General features: G+C 50.2%; 1 protein-coding gene across 1 annotated transcript in view; it reads right to left on the bottom strand.

Moving 5' to 3' along the window:
- Positions 1-21,825, bottom strand: part of LOC143285664 (kinesin-like protein KIF15) — a 185,469-nt gene that overhangs the window by 67,203 nt on the left and 96,441 nt on the right. Inside the window, exons 18-20 of the mRNA XM_076593060.1 lie at positions 16,040-16,228; positions 12,199-12,306; positions 964-1,069 (exon numbers count right to left, since the gene is read on the bottom strand). Coding sequence (XP_076449175.1) covers positions 964-1,069; positions 12,199-12,306; positions 16,040-16,228 — 403 coding nt within the window. The remainder of the gene's footprint in view (positions 1-963; positions 1,070-12,198; positions 12,307-16,039; positions 16,229-21,825) is intronic.

The raw sequence follows: 21,825 nt of genomic DNA, 5'->3' as shown, positions 1-21,825 counted from the left end.
GCTTTATCCTACACCATGGCTTTATCCAACAGGATAGCTTTATCCCACAGGATGGCTTTATCCTACACCATAGATTTATCCTACAGTATGGTTTTATCCTACACCATAGCCTCATCCTACAGGATGGCTTTATCCTACATCATTACTTTATCCTACAGGATGGCTTTTAGTTTATCCTACACCACAGTTTTATCCTACAGGGTGGCTTTGTCTTACAGGATGGCTCTATTGTACATCATAACTTTATCCTACATGATGGCTTTATCCTAAACCACAGCTTTACCCTACAGGATGGCTTTGTCCTGTACCATAACTTTATCCTACAACATGGCTTTATCCTACAGGATGTCTTTGTCCTACAGGATGGCTTTATCCTACAACAATACAGCTTTATCCTACACCATAGCTTTATCCTACAGGATGGCTTTGTCCTACAGGATGGATTTATCCTACAACAATACAGCTTTATCCTACAGGATGGCTTTGTCCTGTACCATAACTTTGTCCTATAGGGTGGCTTTATCTGACACCATAACTTTATCCCACAGGATGGCTTTATCCAACACCACAGCTTTATCCTACAGGATGGCTTTGTCCTGTACCATAGATTTATCCTACAGGATGGCTCTATCCTACACCATAGATTTATCTTACATACAGGAAAGCTTTAGCCCACAGGATAGCCTTATCCTACATGATGGCTTTGTCCTGTACCATAGAGTTATCCTACAGGATGGCTCTATCTTACACCATAGATTTACCCTACAGGATGGCTTTGTCCTGTACCATAGATTTACCCTACAGGATGGCTCTATCCTACACCATAGATTTATCTTACATACAGGAAAGCTTTAGCCCACAGGATGGCCTTATCCTACAGGATGGCTTTATCCACAGAATGGCTTATCCTACATCATGAATTGATCCAACCTGTGCCCACCACCGCCAACAGGCAGCACTTACAACTGAGGTCAGCAGTCAGCGTCTCAATGGTGCTCTTCATGTCGCGCAGGGCTTTGTCCTGTTCTCCCTGCTTCTCTGCTCCTTCACTTCTCTCCTTGCTCAGTATCTGTCACACACACACACATACACAATGCCACACACACACACAGAAAAACACATCATCTCCCACCCTCACAATGTCAAACACATAACCACACGCCCACACACAGAGACACAACATCCCCCATCCCCACAATGTCACACACACGCCCACACAGGGAGACACATCATCCCCCACCCCCACAATATCACACACACAATCACATGCCCACACACAGAGACACACACAACACCCACCCCCACCCTGACAATGTCCTACACACAATTACACACCCACACACAGAGAAACAACATCCCCCACCCCCACAATATCACACTCACAATCACACACCCACACACAGATACACAAACACCCACCCCCACGATGTCACACACACAATCACATGCCCACACACAGAGACACAATCGCCCCCACCCCCACAAAGTCACACACACAATCACACGCCCACACACAACACCCACCCCCACCCCCAAAGTGTCACACACACAATCACATGCCCACACACAGAGACACAATCACCCCCACCCCCACAATGTCACACACACGATCACACGCCCACACACAGAGACACAACATCCCCCACCTCCACAATGTCACACACACGATCACACGCCCACACACAGAGACACAACATCCCCCACCTCCACAATGTCACACACACAATCACATGACCACACACAGACACACAACATCCCCCAACCCCACCTCCACAATGTCACACACACAATCACATGACCACACACAGACACCCCCCCCACCCCCACAATGTCACACACACAACACCCACAATCAGGGTCCTGTTTCTGAACCCAGTCAGGCGACGCACTGACACGGAGTCTGCAGCTGAGAGACACAAACACACACTGACACAGAGTCTGCAGCTGAGAGACACAGACACACAGTCTGCAGCTGAGAGACACAGACACACACTGACACGGAGTCTGCAGCTGAGAAACACAGACACACACTGACACAGAGTCTGCAGCTGAGAAACACAGACACACAGTCTGCAGCTGAGAGACACAGACACACAGTCTGCAGCTGAGAAACACAGACACAGTCTGTAGCTGAGAGACACAGACACACAGTCTGTAGCTGAGAGACACAGACACACAGTCTGCAGCTGAGAGACACAGACACACAGTCTATAGCTGAGAGACACAGACACACAGTCTGCAGCTGAGAGACACAGACACACAGTCTGCAGCTGAGAAACACAGACACACAGTCTGTAGCTGAGAGACACAGACACACACTGACACAGAGTCTGCAGCTGAGAGACACAGACACACAGTCTGCAGCTGAGAAACACAGACACACAGTCTGTAGCTGAGAGACACAGACACACAGTCTGTAGCTGAGAGACACAGACACACAGTCTGCAGCTGAGAAACACAGACACACACTGACACAGAGTCTGCAGCTGAGAGACACAGACACACCAACACAAAACTCACACCCCCACATTCAGTCACACTACACCCTTTAGGGAGGCTGGTGGCAGAATGGTTAAGACACTCATCTGCCAATACAGAGTCCCTGACGGTCTGGGTTCAAATGCCGCTATTGTTCATTCTCCCAAGTTTGACTGGAAAACCAATGTCTAGTCTTTTAGGTAAGATGAAAAACCCAGGTCCTGTCTGCAACACACACTTGGTTCATGGCAATGTAAGTGTTATCCTCGGGCAAAGTTCTGTAGCAGAAATCCATTCCAACAGGTCTATACCTATCATTTTAACAATTTGTATGCATGCAGAAATCCACTCCAAGGTCTATACCTATCATTTTAACAATTTGTATGCATGCACTCAGGGCCTCATTAAGCGTGTTGGTTAATGTGACTGGCCAGACTTATGCCTAGCAGATTTCATGAAGTGATTATGGATTTACCTAAACACAGTGACGTCTCCTTAAGAAACTGAAACACAACACCCACACCCCCCATAGTCACACAACACCAACACCCCCCACAGTCACACAACACCCACACACACCCACAGTCACACAACACACACACACCCACAGTCACACAACACCCACACCCCCAGTCACACAACACCCATACCCTAACAGTCACACAACACACACACACCCACCCAACAGTCACACAACACCCACACCCCCGAAGTCACACAACACCCACACCCCCACAGTCACACAACACCCATACCCCAACAGTTACACAACACCCACACCCCCACCCCACAGTCACAAAACACCCATACCCTCATAGTCACACAACACCCCCACCCCACAGTCACACAACACCCCCACCCCACAGTCACACAACACCCACACCCCACAGTCACACAACACCCACACCCCACAGTCACACAACACCCACAGTCACACAACACCCATACCCCCACCCCACAGTCACACAACACCCCCACCCCACAGTCACACAAAACCCACAGTCACACAACACCCACACCCCTCAGTCACACAACACCCCCACCCCACAGTCACAACACCCCCACCCCAAAGTCACACAACACCCCCACCCCTCAGTCACACAACACCCCCACCCCACAGTCACAACACCCCCACCCCACAGTCACAACACCCCCACCCCACAGTCACACAACACCCACACCCCACAGTCACACAACACCCCCACCCCTACAGTCACACAACACCCCCACCCCCACAGTCACACAACACCCACACCCCCACAGTCACACAACACCCACACCCCCACAGTCACACAACACCCACAGTCACACAACACCCCCGCCCCTCAGTCAAACAACACCCCCACCCCTCAGTCACACAACACCAACACATCCCAGTCACACAACACCCACACCCCTACAGTCACACAACACCCACACCCCTACAGTCACACAACACCCACACCCCACAGTCACACAACACCCACACCCCACAGTCACACAACACCCCCACCCCTCAGTCACAACACCCCCACCCCTCATTCACACAACACCCACAGTCACACAACACCCACACCCCTCAGTCAAACAACACCCCCACCCCTCAGTCACACAACACCAACACATCCCAGTCACACAACACCCACACCCCTACAGTCACACAACACCCACACCCCACAGTCACACAACACCCCCACCCCTCAGTCACAACACCCCCACCCCTCATTCACACAACACCCACAGTCACACAACACCCCCACCCCTCATTCACACAACACCCACAGTCACACAACACCCCCACCCCACAGTCACACAACACCCCCACCCCTCAGTCACACAACACCCACAGTCACACAACACCCACACCCCACAGTCACACAACACCCCCACCCCAAAGTCACACAACACCCCCACCCTTCAGTCACACAACACCCCCACCCCTCAGTCACACAACACCCCCACCCTTCAGTCACACAACACCCCCACCCCTCAGTCACACAACACCCCCACCCTTCAGTCGCACAACACCCCCACCCCACAGTCACACAACACCCCCACCCCTCAGTCACACAACACCCCCACCCTTCAGTCACACAACACCCCGACCCCTCAGTCACACAACACCCCGTCCCCTCAGTCACACAACACCCCGTCCCCTCAGTCACACAACACCCCCACCCTTCAGTCACACAACACCCCGACCCCTCAGTCACACAACACCCCGTCCCCTCAGTCACACAACACCCCCACCCCACAGTCACAACACCCCCACCCCTCAGTCACACAACACCCACACCCCACAGTCACACAACACCCACACCCCCATAGTCACACAACACCCACAGTCACACAACACCCCCACCCCTCAGTCAAACAACACCCCCACCCCTCAGTCACACAACACCCCCACCCCTCAGTCAAACAACACCCCCACCCCTCAGTCACACAACACCCACACATCCCAGTCAAACAACACCCCCACCCCTCAGTCACACAACACCCACACCCCTACAGTCACACAACACCCCCACCCCACAGTCACACAACACCCTCACCCCTCTGTCACACAACACCCCCACCCCTCAGTCACACAACACCCACAGTCACACAACACCCACACCCCTACAGTCACACAACACCCCCACCCCTCAGTCACACAACACCCCCACCCCTCAGTCACACAACACCCCCACCCCTCAGTCACACAACACCCACAGTCACACAACACCCACACCCCTACAGTCACACAACACCCACACCCCTACAGTCACACAACACCCCCACCCCTCAGTCACACAACACCCCCACCCCTCAGTCACACAACACCAACACACCTACAGTCACACAACACCCCCACCCCTACAGTCACACAACACCCACACCCCACAGTCACACAACACCCACACCCCTACAGTCACACAACACCCCCACCCCTCAGTCAAACAACACCCACACATCCCAGTCACACAACACACACATCCCAGTCACACAACACCCACATCCCCCACAGTCAAACAACACCCACATCCCCCACAGTCAAACAACACCCACCCCCACAGTCACACAACACCCACACACATCCCAAAAAGGGAAAGGACAAGTCGAAGGCTGACAGCTACAGACCCATCAGCCTTACAAGCTGCTTAGGAAAGCTGATGGAGAGACTTGTCAACACTAGGCTTGTCTGGCACGAGTATCAGCTGCTGAGTCCTGAACAGGCAGGCGTCCGCCAACACAGATCAACAGAAGACCAGATCACATTCATCGCTCAAAGCATTGAGGACACATTCCAAGAAAAGAAGAACATGCTTGCTGTCTGGATTGACAAAGTCTGGAAGGACGGACTCAGGCTCAAACTACAGCGATGTGGTGTGTCTGGGAGGATGTACACCTGGATCAGCCAGTACCTACACAACCGCCAAGCCCAAGTCAAGATTCAGGGCCAGAAGAGCAAGAAGAAGGTACTGAGACAGGGAGTACCACAAGGAGGAGTCCTTTCGCCAACGCTGTTCCTCATCTTCATAGATGACATCGTCAGAGAACTGTCAAGAGGGGTCAGAGGAGCGATCTACGCAGATGACCTGGTACTCTGGTGCTCTGAAGAGTACATCACTACAGCACAGGTACGCCTCCAGACTGCACTCAACAAGATCAGCAACTGGACCAAGGAATGGCTTGTCTCTGTCAACTCAAGCAAAACAACCTACACAGTCTTCAGCCTATCCAGCAAGAAGCAAGAGGCGAAGTTGACACTGAACAACCAAAGGCTTGCAGAGGAACCCACACCTACCTACCTGGGAGTGACCTTTGACGGCAGGCTCACTTAGAAACAGCACATCACCGGATGCTGTAGCAGGGCCAAGCTGAGACTGGCGACCATGAAGAGGGACGGACTGGGGGGGTGATGAACGTATCCTAAAGAGACTCTATATGGGGAGAGTCCGACCTGTAGTTGAGTACAGGACATCAGCATGGGCATCAGCTGCAAAGTCTAACCTCGACCATCTCAGCAAGATACAGAACCAAGCTCAGCGTGTCGTAACTGGCGCCATGAGATCCACCCTAATCCTGAAGATGGAGGAGACCACTGGGCTACAGTCATTGGAGGACAGAAGGGACACAAAGATCCTCATCCAGGCAGCAAAATTCAAACGCCTTGAAAACCATCCAATGAACAACAGAATGAGCAGACCCACCAAGAGCCGGCTGAAAAGAGGCAGCTTCATCCACCAGTCAAGACGCCTTGAAAGACAAACCCCAGTCATGATGAAACACGAAGCAAAGCCTATCCCGGCAAATGTGACCCACCCATCTTGGAAGAGGCAAGTGTTCCCAACAGTCGTCACCAGCATTCCCAGAGTGGAGAAGAAAGGAACACAGTCAGACACCCAAAGAAAGGCCCTGGCCATGGAGTACATCTGCAACCAGTACCCCCAGGAAGACTGGACCCATGTCTTTACAGATGGCTCCGCCACAGAAGCAAAGAGGGATGGTGGGGCTGGAATCTTCCTCCGATACAAAGATGGAGATGAAGAAATTGCAATCCCAACAGGAAAATACTCCACCAACTTCCGAGCTGAGCGACAAGCCCTCTGTGAGGCAGCCACAACAGTCTCGCAGAACTCCACAAGAACAACAAGGCAGGTGGTGGTGTTCTCAGACGCTCTCTCCATACTTGAAGCCCTCAAGAACTCCCGCTGCAAAGAACAGAACCATCTCACTTCAGCCCTTGTTGCCCTGAGTGCCAGAGTGGAGAAAGTGGTGATACAATAGGTACCAGTACACTGTGGCAAAAGAAGCAATGAAAAAGCGGACATTCTGGCAAAAGACGGTGCACAGGAGCAGGCCAACAAACTGGTGTCATATGATGAAATCAAGACAATCATCAAGGCACAGCAAGGAATAAAGTGGCGCCTCCAGCACCCCAGATATAACCCAGAAGACATACCATTTGCTGGAATGACGGGAACAGGTCAAGATCTTCCGACTGAGGACTGGACACAACCACCTGCTCCACCACATGCACATAACATTTGGCATTGGACAGAGTGGAAAGTGCCCTTGTGGTGAGGAATCAATGACAACCAACCACATCCTTCAAGACTGTAGGATGCATGCAGCATCCAGGAGGAAGTACTGGCCAACACCGACAGCAGTGGAAGCCAAACTGTACGGCACCCTGGAGGAGCTGCAACAGACGGCAGCCTTCATCGAGGACACCAGGCTGCTTATCTAATGGGAGGCGAACGAGGAAGAAGAAGAAAACATACCAGTCACACAAAACCCACTGTCACACAACACCCACACCCCCACAGTCACACAACACCCACACACATCCCAGTCACACAACACCCACACCCTACAGTCACACAACATCCACACCCCAGTCACACAACACCCACACACATCCCAGTCACACAACACCCACACCCCCCAGTCACACAACACCCACACCCCCACAACACCCACACCCCACAGTCACAAAACACCCACACACATCCCAGTCACACAACACCCACACCCCACAGTCACACAACACCCACATCCCACAGTCACACAACACCCACACCCCACAGTCACACAACACCCACACACATCCCAGTCACACAACACCCACACCCCACAGTCACACAACACCCACACCCCACAGTCACACAACACCCACACACATCCCAGTCACACAACACCCACACCCCAAAGTCACACAACACACACACACACATCCCAGTCACACAACACCCACACCCCACAGTCACACAACACCCACACACATCCCAGTCACACAACACCCACACCCCACAGTCACACAACACCCACACCCCACAGTCACACAACACCCACACATCCCAGTCACACAACACCCACACACATCCCAGTCACACACCACCCACACACATCCCAGTCACACAACACCCACACATCCCAGTCACACAACACCCACACACATCCCAGTCACACAACACCCACACCCCCACAGTCACACAACACCCACACACATCCCAGTCACACAACACCCACACCCTCCACAGTCACACAACACCCACACCCCTCAGTCACACAACACCCACACCCCACAGTCACACAACACCCACACTCCCACAGTCACACAACACCCACACACATCCCAGTCACACAACACCCACACCCTCCACAATCACACAACACCCACACCCCTCAGTCTCACATTACTCACACCACAATCACACAACACCCACACCCCACAGTCACACAACACCCACACCCCTACAGTCACACAACACCCACACCCCACAGTCACACAACACCCACACATCCCAGTCACACAACACCCACACCCTCCACAGTCACACAACACCCACACCCCCACAGTCACACAACACCCACACCCCCACAGTCACATAACACCCACACCCCACAGTCACACAACACCCACACCCCACAGTCACACTACACCCACACCCTCCACAGTCACACAACACCCACACCCCACAGTCACACAACACCCACACCCCACAGTCACACAACACCCACACATCCCAGTCACACAACACCCACACCCTCCACAGTCACACAACACCCACACATCCCAGTCAAACAACACCCACACCCCACAGTCACACAACACCCACACCCCACAGTCACACAGCACCCACACATCCCAGTCACACAACACCCACACCCTCCACAGTCACACACCAACCACACCCCCACAGTCACACAACACCCACACCCCCACAGTCACACAACACCCACACATCCCAGTCACACAACACCCACACCCTCCACAGTCACACAACACCCACACATCCCAGTCAAACAACACCCACACCCCACAGTCACACAACACCCACACCCCACAGTCACACAGCACCCACACATCCCAGTCACACAACACCCACACCCTCCACAGTCACACAACACCCACACCCCACAGTCACACAACACCCACACCCCACAGTCACACAACACCCACACATCCCAGTCACACAACACCCACACCCCTCAGTCACACAACACCCACACACATCCCAGTCACACAACACCCACACCCTCCACAGTCACACAACACCCACACATCCCAGTCACACAACACCCACACACATCCCAGTCACACACCACCCACACACATCCCAGTCACACAACACCCACACTCCCACAGTCACACAACACCCACACACATCCCAGTCACACAACACCCACACCCTCCACAGTCACACAACACCCACACCCCTCAGTCACACAACACCCACACCCCACAGTCACACAACACCCACACCCCTACAGTCACACAACACCCACACTCCCACAGTCACACAACACCCACACACATCCCAGTCACACAACACCCACACCCTCCACAATCACACAACACCCACACCCCTCAGTCACACATTACTCACACCACAATCACACAACACCCACACCCCACAGTCACACAACACCCACACCCCTACAGTCACACAACACCCACACCCCACAGTCACACAACACCCACACATCCCAGTCACACAACACCCACACCCTCCCCAGTCACACAACACCCACACCCCTCAGTCACACAACACCCACACCCCACAGTCACACAACACCCACACCCTCCACAATCACACAACACCCACACCCCACAGTCACACAACACCCACACCCCTACAGTCACACAACACCCACACCCCACAGTCACACAACACCCACACATCCCATTCACACAACACCCACACCCTCCACAGTCACACAACACCCACACCCCCACAGTCACACAACACCCACACCTCCACAGTCACATAACACCCACACCCCACAGTCACACAACACCCACACCCCACAGTCACACAACACCCACACCCTCCACAGTCACACAACACCCACACCCCACAGTCACACAACACCCACACCCCCACAGTCACACAACACCTACACCCCCACAGTCACATAACACCCACACCCCACAGTCACACAACACCCACACCCCACAGTCACACAACACCCACACCCCACAGTCACACAACACCCACACATCCCAGTCACACAACACCCACACCCTCCACAGTCACACAACAACCACACCCCCACAGTCACACAACACCCACACCCCCACAGTCACACAACACCCACACATCCCAGTCACACAACACCCACACCCTCCACAGTCACACAACACCCACACATCCCAGTCAAACAACACCCACACCCCACAGTCACACAACACCCACACCCCACAGTCACACAGCACCCACACATCCCAGTCACACAACACCCACACCCTCCACAGTCACACAACACCCACACCCCACAGTCACACAACACCCACACCCCACAGTCACACAACACCCACACATCCCAGTCACACAACACCCACACCCCTCAGTCACACAACACCCACACACATCCCAGTCACACAACACCCACACACATCCCAGTCACACAGCACCCACACATCCCAGTCACACAACACCCACACCCTCCACAGTCACACAACACCCACACCCCTCAGTCACACAACACCCACACCCCACAGTCACACAACACCCACACCCCTACAGTCACACAACACCCACACTCCCACAGTCACACAACACCCACACACATCCCAGTCACACAACACCCACACCCTCCACAATCACACAACACCCACACCCCTCAGTCACACATTACTCACACCACAATCACACAACACCCACACCCCACAGTCACACAACACCCACACCCCTACAGTCACACAACACCCACACCCCACAGTCACACAACACCCACACATCCCAGTCACACAACACCCACACCCTCCCCAGTCACACAACACCCACACCCCTCAGTCACACAACACCCACACCCCACAGTCACACAACACCCACACCCTCCACAATCACACAACACCCACACCCCACAGTCACACAACACCCACACCCCTACAGTCACACAACACCCACACATCCCATTCACACAACACCCACACCCTCCAGTCACACAACACCCACACCCCCACAGTCACACAACACCCACACCTCCACAGTCACATAACACCCACACCCCACAGTCACACAACACCCACACCCCACAGTCACACAACACCCACACCCTCCACAGTCACACAACACCCACATCCCACAGTCACACAACACCCACACCCCCACAGTCACACAACACCCACACCCCCACAGTCACATAACACCCACACCCCACAGTCACACAACACCCACACCCCACAGTCACACAACACCCACACCCTCCACAGTCACACAACAACCACACCCCCACAGTCACACAACACCCACACCCCCACAGTCACACAACACCCACACATCCCAGTCACACAACACCCACACCCTCCACAGTCACACAACACCCACACATCCCAGTCAAACAACACCCACACCCCACAGTCACACAACACCCACACCCCACAGTCACACAGCACCCACACATCCCAGTCACACAACACCCACACCCCACAGTCACACAACACCCACACCCCACAGTCACACAACACCCACACCCCACAGTCACACAACACCCACACATCCCAGTCACACAACACCCACACCCCTCAGTCACACAACACCCACACCCTCCACAGTCACACAACACCCACAGTCACACAACACCCACAGTCACACAACACCCACACCCCACAGTCACACAACACCCACACCCCCACAGTCACACAACACCCACAGTCACACAACACCCACAGTCACACAACACCCACACCCCACAGTCACACAACACCCACACCCCCACAGTCACACAACACCTCCCTTCCCCCACCTGAGTGACGCTGTCCTTCTCCAGCTGGAGTTGGTTGATTTGTTGTCTCAGTCTGACTATGTCTGCCTCATACTCATTCAGACGTTCCTGCAGGGAGCTGTTGGATTGCTGGAACAGCACATTGACAACAATCATTTTCCTACTTCCTGCAGGGAGCTGTTGGATTGCTGGAACAGAGCATCAACAACAATCACTTTCCTGGCAGCTGTTGGCCCAAGGGTAAGGGTTATCACATGTAAACACACACTGCACTCGCGTCTCAGTCACTTTCCTGGCAGCTGTTGGCCCTAGGGTAAGGGTTATCACATGTAAACACACACTGCACTCGCGTCACAGTCACTTTCCTGGCAGCTGTTGGCCCTAGGGTAAGGGTTATCACATGTAAACACACACTGCACTCTGTCAATCACTTTCCTGGCAGCTGATGGCCCAAGGGTAAGGGTTATCACATGTAAACACACACTGCACTCTGTCAATCACTTTCCTGGCAGCTGTTGGCCCAAGGGTAAGGGTTATCACATGTAAACACACACTGCACTCTGTCACAGTCACTTTCCTGGCAGCTGTTGGCCCAAGGGTAAGGGTTATCACATGTAAACACACACTGCACTCGCGTCACAGTCACTTTCCTGGCAGCTGTTGGCCCTAGGGTAAGGGTTATCACATGTAAACACACACTGCACTCGCGTCACAGTCACTTTCCTGGCAGCTGATGGCCCAAGGGTAAGGGTTATCACATGTAAACACACACTGCACTCTGTCAATCACTTTCCTGGCAGCTGTTGGCCCAAGGGTAAGGGTTATCACATGTAAACACACACTGCACTCTGTCACAGTCACTTTCCTGGCAGCTGTTGGCCCAAGGGTAAGGGTTATCACATGTAAACACACACTGCACTCGCGTCACAGTCACTTTCCTGGCAGCTGATGGCCCAAGGGTAAGGGTTATCACATGTAAACACACACTGCACTCTGTCAATCACTTTCCTGGCAGCTGTTGGCCCTAGGGTAAGGGTTATCACATGTAAACACACACTGCACTCGCGTCACAGTCACTTTCCTGGCAGCTGATGGCCCAAGGGTAAGGGTTATCACATGTAAACACACACTGCACTCTGTCAATCACTTTCCTGGCAGCTGTTGGCCCAAGGGTAAGGGTTATCACATGTAAACACACACTGCACTCTGTCACAGTCACTTTCCTGGCAGCTGATGGAGTTCTCTATTGTGCTGCCTCTGTTGGGCTTTTGTGGGGGTTCAACTTCATGCTTTAGTTGGGTTCCTCAAAATAAAAATCCTGCACTTCGTGATAAAGACATAATAATTCACATACATGTACAATAAGCCCTAATGAACCCGCCAAGTCAGGGATCCACGTTCCCAGATGCTTTTGGCAAGCGTAAAAATTAATTAAAGTTAATTACGAAGACCATTTACACCGCTCACACGCGAATGCGACACCACAGTAATTAGCAAAGCGGGATGTGGTGTGACCCCGGCCTGACCCGCAGCTGTCAGCACCTCCCCAATTTCAGAGACTGGCGCTAAGCGTGCACTGTGCTGGTTTGGTTATTTTCATTGGCCATGGCAGACCAGGAACTAAAGTATGTTTATCCTTCACTGCAAAAGTTAGATTTTTAAAACGAAGGTGTTATGCCTTTTTCTTTCTTTAAAAAAAAAAAAAAAAAAAAAATCATTAAAAAAAGTCTGCTATTGAAGTGTGGTAATCAACAAAAGGGTATTGCTACTGTGTTTAATTTTTAGATGAAAGTATTATATAACTGTTATCTATTAGCACCAAATCACCACTGAAGGCTGTTGTTATTAGCACTAAATCACCAATGTAGGCTGTTATCTATTAGCACCAAATCACCACTGAAGGCTGTTGTTATTAGCACTAAATCACCAATGAAGAATGTTGTTATCTATTAGCACTAAATCACCACTGAAGGCTGTTGTTATTAGCACTAAATCACCACTGAAGGCTGTTGTTATCTATTAGCACTAAATCACCACTGAAGGCTGTTATCTATTAGCACCAAATCACCACTGAAGGCTGTTGTTATTAGCACCAAATCACCACTGAAGGCTGTTGTTATTAGCACCAAATCACCACTGAAGGCTGTTGTTATCTATTAGCACCAAATCACCACTGAAGGCTGTTGTTATTAGCACTAAATCACCACTGAAGGCTGTTATTAGCACTAAATCACCACTGAAGGCTGTTATCAATGAGCACCAAATCACCACTGAAGGCTGTTATCTATTAGCACCAAATCACCACTGAAGGCTGTTGTTATCTATTAGCACCAAATCACCACTGAAGGCTGTTATCTATTAGCGCCAAATCACCAATGTAGGCTGTTATCTATTAGCACCAAATCACCACTGAAGGCTGTTATCTATTAGCACCAAATCACCACTGAAGGCTGTTATCTATTAGCACCAAATCACCACTGAAGGCTGTTATCAATGAGCACCAAATCACCACTGAAGGCTGTTATCTATTAGCACCAAATCACCACTGAAGGCTGTTGTAATTAGCACCAAATCACCACTGAAGGCTGTTATCTATTAGCACCAAATCACCACTGAAGGCTGTTATCAATGAGCACCAAATCACCACTGAAGGCTGTTGTTATTAGCACCAAATCACCACTGAAGGCTGTTATCTATTAGCACCAAATCACCACTGAAGGCTGTTATTAGCACCAAATCACCACTGAAGGCTGTTGTTATTAGCACCAAATCACCACTGAAGGCTGTTATCTATTAGCACCAAATCACCACTGAAGGCTGTTATTAGCACCAAATCACCACTGAAGGCTGTTATTAGCACCAAATCACCACTGAGGGCTGTTGTTATTAGCACTAAATCACCACTGAAGGCCGTTATTAGCACTAAATCACCACTGAAGACTGTTGTTATTAGCACTAAATCACCACTGAAGGCTGTTATCAATGAGCACCAAATCACCACTGAAGGCTGTTATCTATTAGCACCAAATCACCACTGAAGGCTGTTATTAGCACCAAATCACCACTGAAGGCTGTTGTTATTAGCACTAAATCACCACTGAAGGCTGTTATCTATTAGCACCAAATCACCACTGAAGGCTGTTATCTATTAGCACCAAATCACCACTGAAGGCTGTTGTTATTAGCACTAAATCACCACTGAAGGCTGTTATTAGCACCAAATCACCACTGAAGGCTGTTATCTATTAGCACCAAATCACCACTGAAGGCTGTTGTTGTTAGCACCAAATCACCACTGAAGGCTGTTATCTATTATCACCAAATCACCACTGAAGGCTGTTATCAATGAGCACCAAATCACCACTGAAGGCTGTTATTAGCACCAAATCACCACTGAAGGCTGTTATCTATTAGCACCAAATCACCACTGAAGGCTGTTATTAGCACTAAATCACCACTGAAGGCTGTTGTTATTAGCACTAAATCACCACTGAAGGCTGTTGTTATTAGCACCAAATCACCACTGAAGGCTGTTATCTATTAGCACCAAATCACCACTGAAGGCTGTTATTAGCACTAAATCACCACTGAAGGCTGTTGTTATTAGCACTAAATCACCACTGAAGGCTCTTGTTATTAGCACCAAATCACCACTGAAGGCTGTTGTTATTAGCACTAAATCACCACTGAAGGCTGTTGTTATTAGCACCAAATCACCACTGAAGGCTGTTGTTAGCACCAAATCACCACTGAAGGCTGTTATTAGCACTAAATCACCACTGAAGGCTGTTGTTATTAGCACTAAATCACCACTGAAGGCTCTTGTTATTAGCACCAAATCACCACTGAAGGCTGTTGTTACCTGCAGGGTTTTGATCTCGTCAGTCAGAACCTCATGGGCATTGTCCAGCAGGGCTGGGGGTGGGGCCTCCATGAAGATGTCATCTTCCTGCAGGGACTGCTCCTCACACACTCTGGAGTCGCCCTTCCCTGAACTGCACACCACTGTGCGGGTTCGCAGATCATATGTGTTGCGTGTGGGTGTCAGCGCCTGTGGAACAGACAACTGTGTGACACACTACACTACACAGATCATATGTGTTGCGTGTGGGTGTCAACGCCTGTGGGACAGACAGCTGTGTGACACACTACACTACACAGATCATATGTGTTGCGTGTGGGTATCAGACCCTGTGGGACAGACAGCTGTGTGACACACTACACTACACAGGTCGTATCTGTTGCGTGTGGGTGTCAGCGCCTGTGGAACAGACAACTGTGTGACACACTACACTACACAGATCATATGTGTTGCGTGTGGGTGTCAACGCCTGTGGGACAGACAGCTGTGTGACACACTACACTACACAGATCATATGTGTTGCGTGTGGGTATCAGACCCTGTGGGACAGACAGCTGTGTGACACACTACACTACACAGGTCGTATGTGTTGCATGTGGGTGTCAGCACCTGTGGAACAGACAGCTGTGTTACACACTACACAGGTCGTACGTGTTGCATGTGGGCGTCATACCCTGAGGAACAGACAGCTGTGTGACACACTACACTACACAGGTCGTACGTGTTGCATGTGGGCGTCAGACACTGTGAAACAGACAGCTGTGTGACACTACACACAATGTATTTGTTGCATGTGGGCGTCAGACACTGTGAAACAGACAGCTGTGTGACACACTACACACATTGTATGTGTTGCATGTGGGCGTCAGACACTGTGAAACAGACAGTTGTGTGACACACTACACTACACAGATTGTATGTGTTGCATGTGGGCGTCTCTGTGAAACAGACAACTGTGTGACACACTACACAGATTGTATGTGTTGCATGTGGGCGTCTCTGTGAAACAGACAACTGTGTGACACACTACACAGATTGTATGTGTTGCATGTGGGCGTCTCTGTGAAACAGACAACTGTGTGACACACTACACAGATTGCATGTGTTGCATGTGGGCGTCTCTGTGAAACAGACAGCTGTGTGACACACTACACAGATTGTACGTGTTGCATGTGGGCGTCTCTGTGAAACAGACAGCTGTGTGACACACTACACAGATTGTGTGTGTTGCATGTGGGCGTCAGACACTGTGAAACAGACAGCTGTGTGACACACTACACAGACTGTACATGTTGCATGTGGGCGTCAGACTGTGAAACAGACAACTGTGTGACACACTACACTACACAGATTGTATGTGTTGCATGTGGGCGTCTCTGTGAAACAGACAACTGTGTGACACACTACACTACACAGACTGTACATGTTGCATGTGGGCATCAGACACTGTGGAACAGACAGCTGTACGACACACTACACTACACAGATTGTGCGTATTGCATGTGCCAACCTTGATGGTTTTGCAGTGTCTGAACTAGATACACACAGACACACAGTGCCAACCTTGATGGTGTTGTTGTGTCTGAACTAGATACACACAGACACACAGTGCCAACCTTGATGGTGTTGTTGTGTCTGAACTAAAAACACACAGTGCCAACACTGATGGTGTTGTGTCTGAACTAGATACACACAGACACACAGTGCCAACCTTGATGGTGTTGTGTCTGAACTAGATACACACAGACACACAGTGCCAACCTTGATGGTGTTGTGTCTGAACTAGATACACACAGTGCCAACCTTGATGGTGTTGTGTCTGAACTAGATACACACAGACACACAGTACCAACCTTGATGGTGTTGTGTCTGAACTAGATACACACAGTGCCAACCTTGATGGTGTTGTTGTGTCTGAACTAGATACACACAGACACACAGTGCCAACCTTGATGGTGTTGTTGTGTCTGAACTAGATACACACAGACACACAGTGCCAACCGTGATGGTGTTGTGTCTGAACTAGATACACACAGACACACAGTACCAACCTTGATGGTGTTGTTGTGTCTGAACTAGATACACACAGACACACAGTGCCAACCTTGACGGTGTTGTGTCTGAACTAGATACACACAGACACACAGTGCCAACCGTGATGGTGTTGTTGTGTCTGAACTAGATACACACAGACACACAGTGCCAACCTTGATGGTGTTGTTGTGTCTGAACTAGATACACACAGACACACAGTGCCAACCGTGATGGTGTTGTGTCTGAACTAGATACACACAGACACACAGTGCCAACCTTGATGGTGTTGTGTCTGAACTAGATACACACAGACACACAGTGCCAACCGTGATGGTGTTGTGTCTGAACTAGATACACACAGACACACAGTGCCAACACTGATGGTGTTGCAGTGTCTGAACTAGATACACACAGACACACAGTGCCAACCTTGATGGTGTTGTGTCTGAACTAGATACACACAGACACACAGTGCCAACCTTGATGGTGTTGTGTCTGAACTAGATACACACAGACACACAGTGCCAACCTTGATGGTGCTGCAGTGTCTGAACTAAAAACACACAGCCACACAGTGCCAACCTTGATGGTGTTGTTGTGTCTGAACTAGATACACAGACACACAGTGCCAACACACAGTGCCAACCTTGATGGTGTTGTTGTGTCTGAACTTGATACACAGACACACAGTGCCAAGCGTGATGGTGTTGTTGTGTCTGAACTAGATACAGACACACAGTGCCAACCGTGATGGTGTTGTGTCTGAACTAGATACACACAGACACACAGTGCCAACCGTGATGGTGTTGTGTCTGAACTAGATACAGACACACAGTGCCAACCTTGATGGTGTTGTGTCTGAACTAGATACACACAGACACACAGTGCCAACCTTGATGGTGTTATTGTGTCTGAACTTGATACACACAGACACACAGTGCCAACCTTGATGGTGTTGTTGTGTCTGAACTAGATACACACAGACACACAGTGCCAACCTTGACGGTGTTGTGTCTGAACTAGATACACACAGACACACAGTGCCAACACTGATGGTGTTATTGTGTCTGAACTTGATACACACAGACACACAGTGCCAACCTTGATGGTGTTGTGTCTGAACTAGATACACACAGTGTCAACCTTGATGGTGTTGTGTCTGAACTAGATACACACAGACACACAGTGCCAACCTTGATGGTGTTGTGTCTGAACTAGATACACACAGACACACAGTGCCAACCTTGATGGTGTTGTGTCTGAACTAGATACACACAGACACACAGTGCCAACCGTGATGGTGTTGTTGTGTCTGAACTAGATACACACAGACACACAGTGCCAACCTTGACGGTGTTGTGTCTGAACTAGATACACACAGACACACAGTGCCAACCTTGATGGTGTTGTTGTGTCTGAACTAGATACACACAGACACACAGTGCCAACCTTGATGGTGTTGTGTCTGAACTAGATACACACAGACACACAGTGCCAACCTTGATGGTGTTGTTGTGTCTGAACTAGATACACACAGACACACAGTGCCAACCTTGATGGTGTTGTGTCTGAACTAGATACACACAGACACACAGTGCCAACCTTGATGGTGTTGTGTCTGAACTAGATACACACAGACACACAGTGCCAACCGTGATGGTGTTGTTGTGTCTGAACTAGATACACACAGACACACAGTGCCAACCGTGATGGTGTTGTGTCTGAACTAGATACACACAGACACACAGTGCCAACCTTGATGGTGTTGTGTCTGAACTAGATACACACAGACACACAGTGCCAACCTTGATGGTGTTGTGTCTGAACTAGATACACACAGTGCCAACCTTGATGGTGTTGTGTCTGAACTAGATACACACAGACACACAGTGCCAACCGTGATGGTGTTGTTGTGTCTGAACTAGATACACACAGACACACAGTGCCAACACTGATGGTGTTGCAGTGTCTGAACTAGATACACACAGACACACAGTGCCAACCTTGATGGTGTTGTTGTGTCTGAACTAGATACACACAGACACACAGTGCCAACCTTGATGGTGTTGTGTCTGAACTAGATACACACAGACACACAGTGCCAACCGTGATGGTGTTGTGTCTGAACTAGATACACACAGACACACAGTGCCAACCTTGATGGTGTTGTTGTGTCTGAACTAGATACACAGACACACAGTGCCAACCTTGATGGTGTTGTGTCTGAACTAGATACACAGACACACAGTGCCAACACACAGTGCCAACCTTGATGGTGTTGTTGTGTCTGAACTAGATACACAGACACACAGTGCCAACACACAGTGCCAACCTTGATGGTGTTGTTGTGTCTGAACTTGATACACAGACACACAGTGCCAACCGTGATGGTGTTGTTGTGTCTGAACTAGATACAGACACACAGTGCCAACCGTGATGGTGTTGTGTCTGAACTAGATACACACAGACACACAGTGCCAACCGTGATGGTGTTGTGTCTGAACTAGATACACACAGACACACAGTGCCAACCTTGATGGTGTTGTGTCTGAACTAGATACACACAGACACACAGTGCCAACACTGATGGTGTTATTGTGTCTGAACTTGATACACACAGACACACAGTGCCAACCTTGATGGTGTTGTGTCTGAACTAGATACACACAGTGTCAACCTTGATGGTGTTGTGTCTGAACTAGATACACACAGACACACAGTGCCAACCTTGATGGTGTTGTGTCTGAACTAGATACACACAGACACACAGTGCCAACCTTGATGGTGTTGTGTCTGAACTAGATACACACAGACACACAGTGCCAACCGTGATGGTGTTGTTGTGTCTGAACTAGATACACACAGACACACAGTGCCAACCTTGACGGTGTTGTGTCTGAACTAGATACACACAGACACACAGTGCCAACCTTGATGGTGTTGTGTCTGAACTAGATACACACAGACACACAGTGCCAACCGTGATGGTGTTGTTGTGTCTGAACTAGATACACACAGACACACAGTGCCAACCTTGACGGTGTTGTGTCTGAACTAGATACACACAGACACACAGTGCCAACCTTGATGGTGTTGTTGTGTCTGAACTAGATACACACAGACACACAGTGCCAACCTTGATGGTGTTGTGTCTGAACTAGATACACACAGACACACAGTGCCAACCTTGATGGTGTTGTTGTGTCTGAACTAGATACACACAGACACACAGTGCCAACCTTGATGGTGCTGCAGTGTCTGAACTAAAAACACACAGTGCCAACACTGATGGTGTTGTGTCTGAACTAGATACACACAGACACACAGTGCCAACCTTGATGGTGTTGTGTCTGAACTAGATACACACAGACACACAGTGCCAACCTTGATGGTGTTGTGTCTGAACTAGATACACACAGTGCCAACCTTGATGGTGTTGTGTCTGAACTAGATACACACAGACACACAGTACCAACCTTGATGGTGTTGTGTCTGAACTAGATACACACAGTGCCAACCTTGATGGTGTTGTTGTGTCTGAACTAGATACACACAGACACACAGTGCCAACCTTGATGGTGTTGTTGTGTCTGAACTAGATACACACAGACACACAGTGCCAACCGTGATGGTGTTGTGTCTGAACTAGATACACACAGACACACAGTACCAACCTTGATGGTGTTGTTGTGTCTGAACTAGATACACACAGACACACAGTGCCAACCTTGACGGTGTTGTGTCTGAACTAG

This window comes from Babylonia areolata, chromosome 9 (genome assembly GCF_041734735.1).
Source record: "Babylonia areolata isolate BAREFJ2019XMU chromosome 9, ASM4173473v1, whole genome shotgun sequence".
NCBI lineage: Eukaryota > Metazoa > Mollusca > Gastropoda > Neogastropoda > Buccinidae > Babylonia > Babylonia areolata.
Note: the sequence above shows the minus strand (reverse complement) of the source record. Positions and strands in the feature narration are given on the sequence as shown.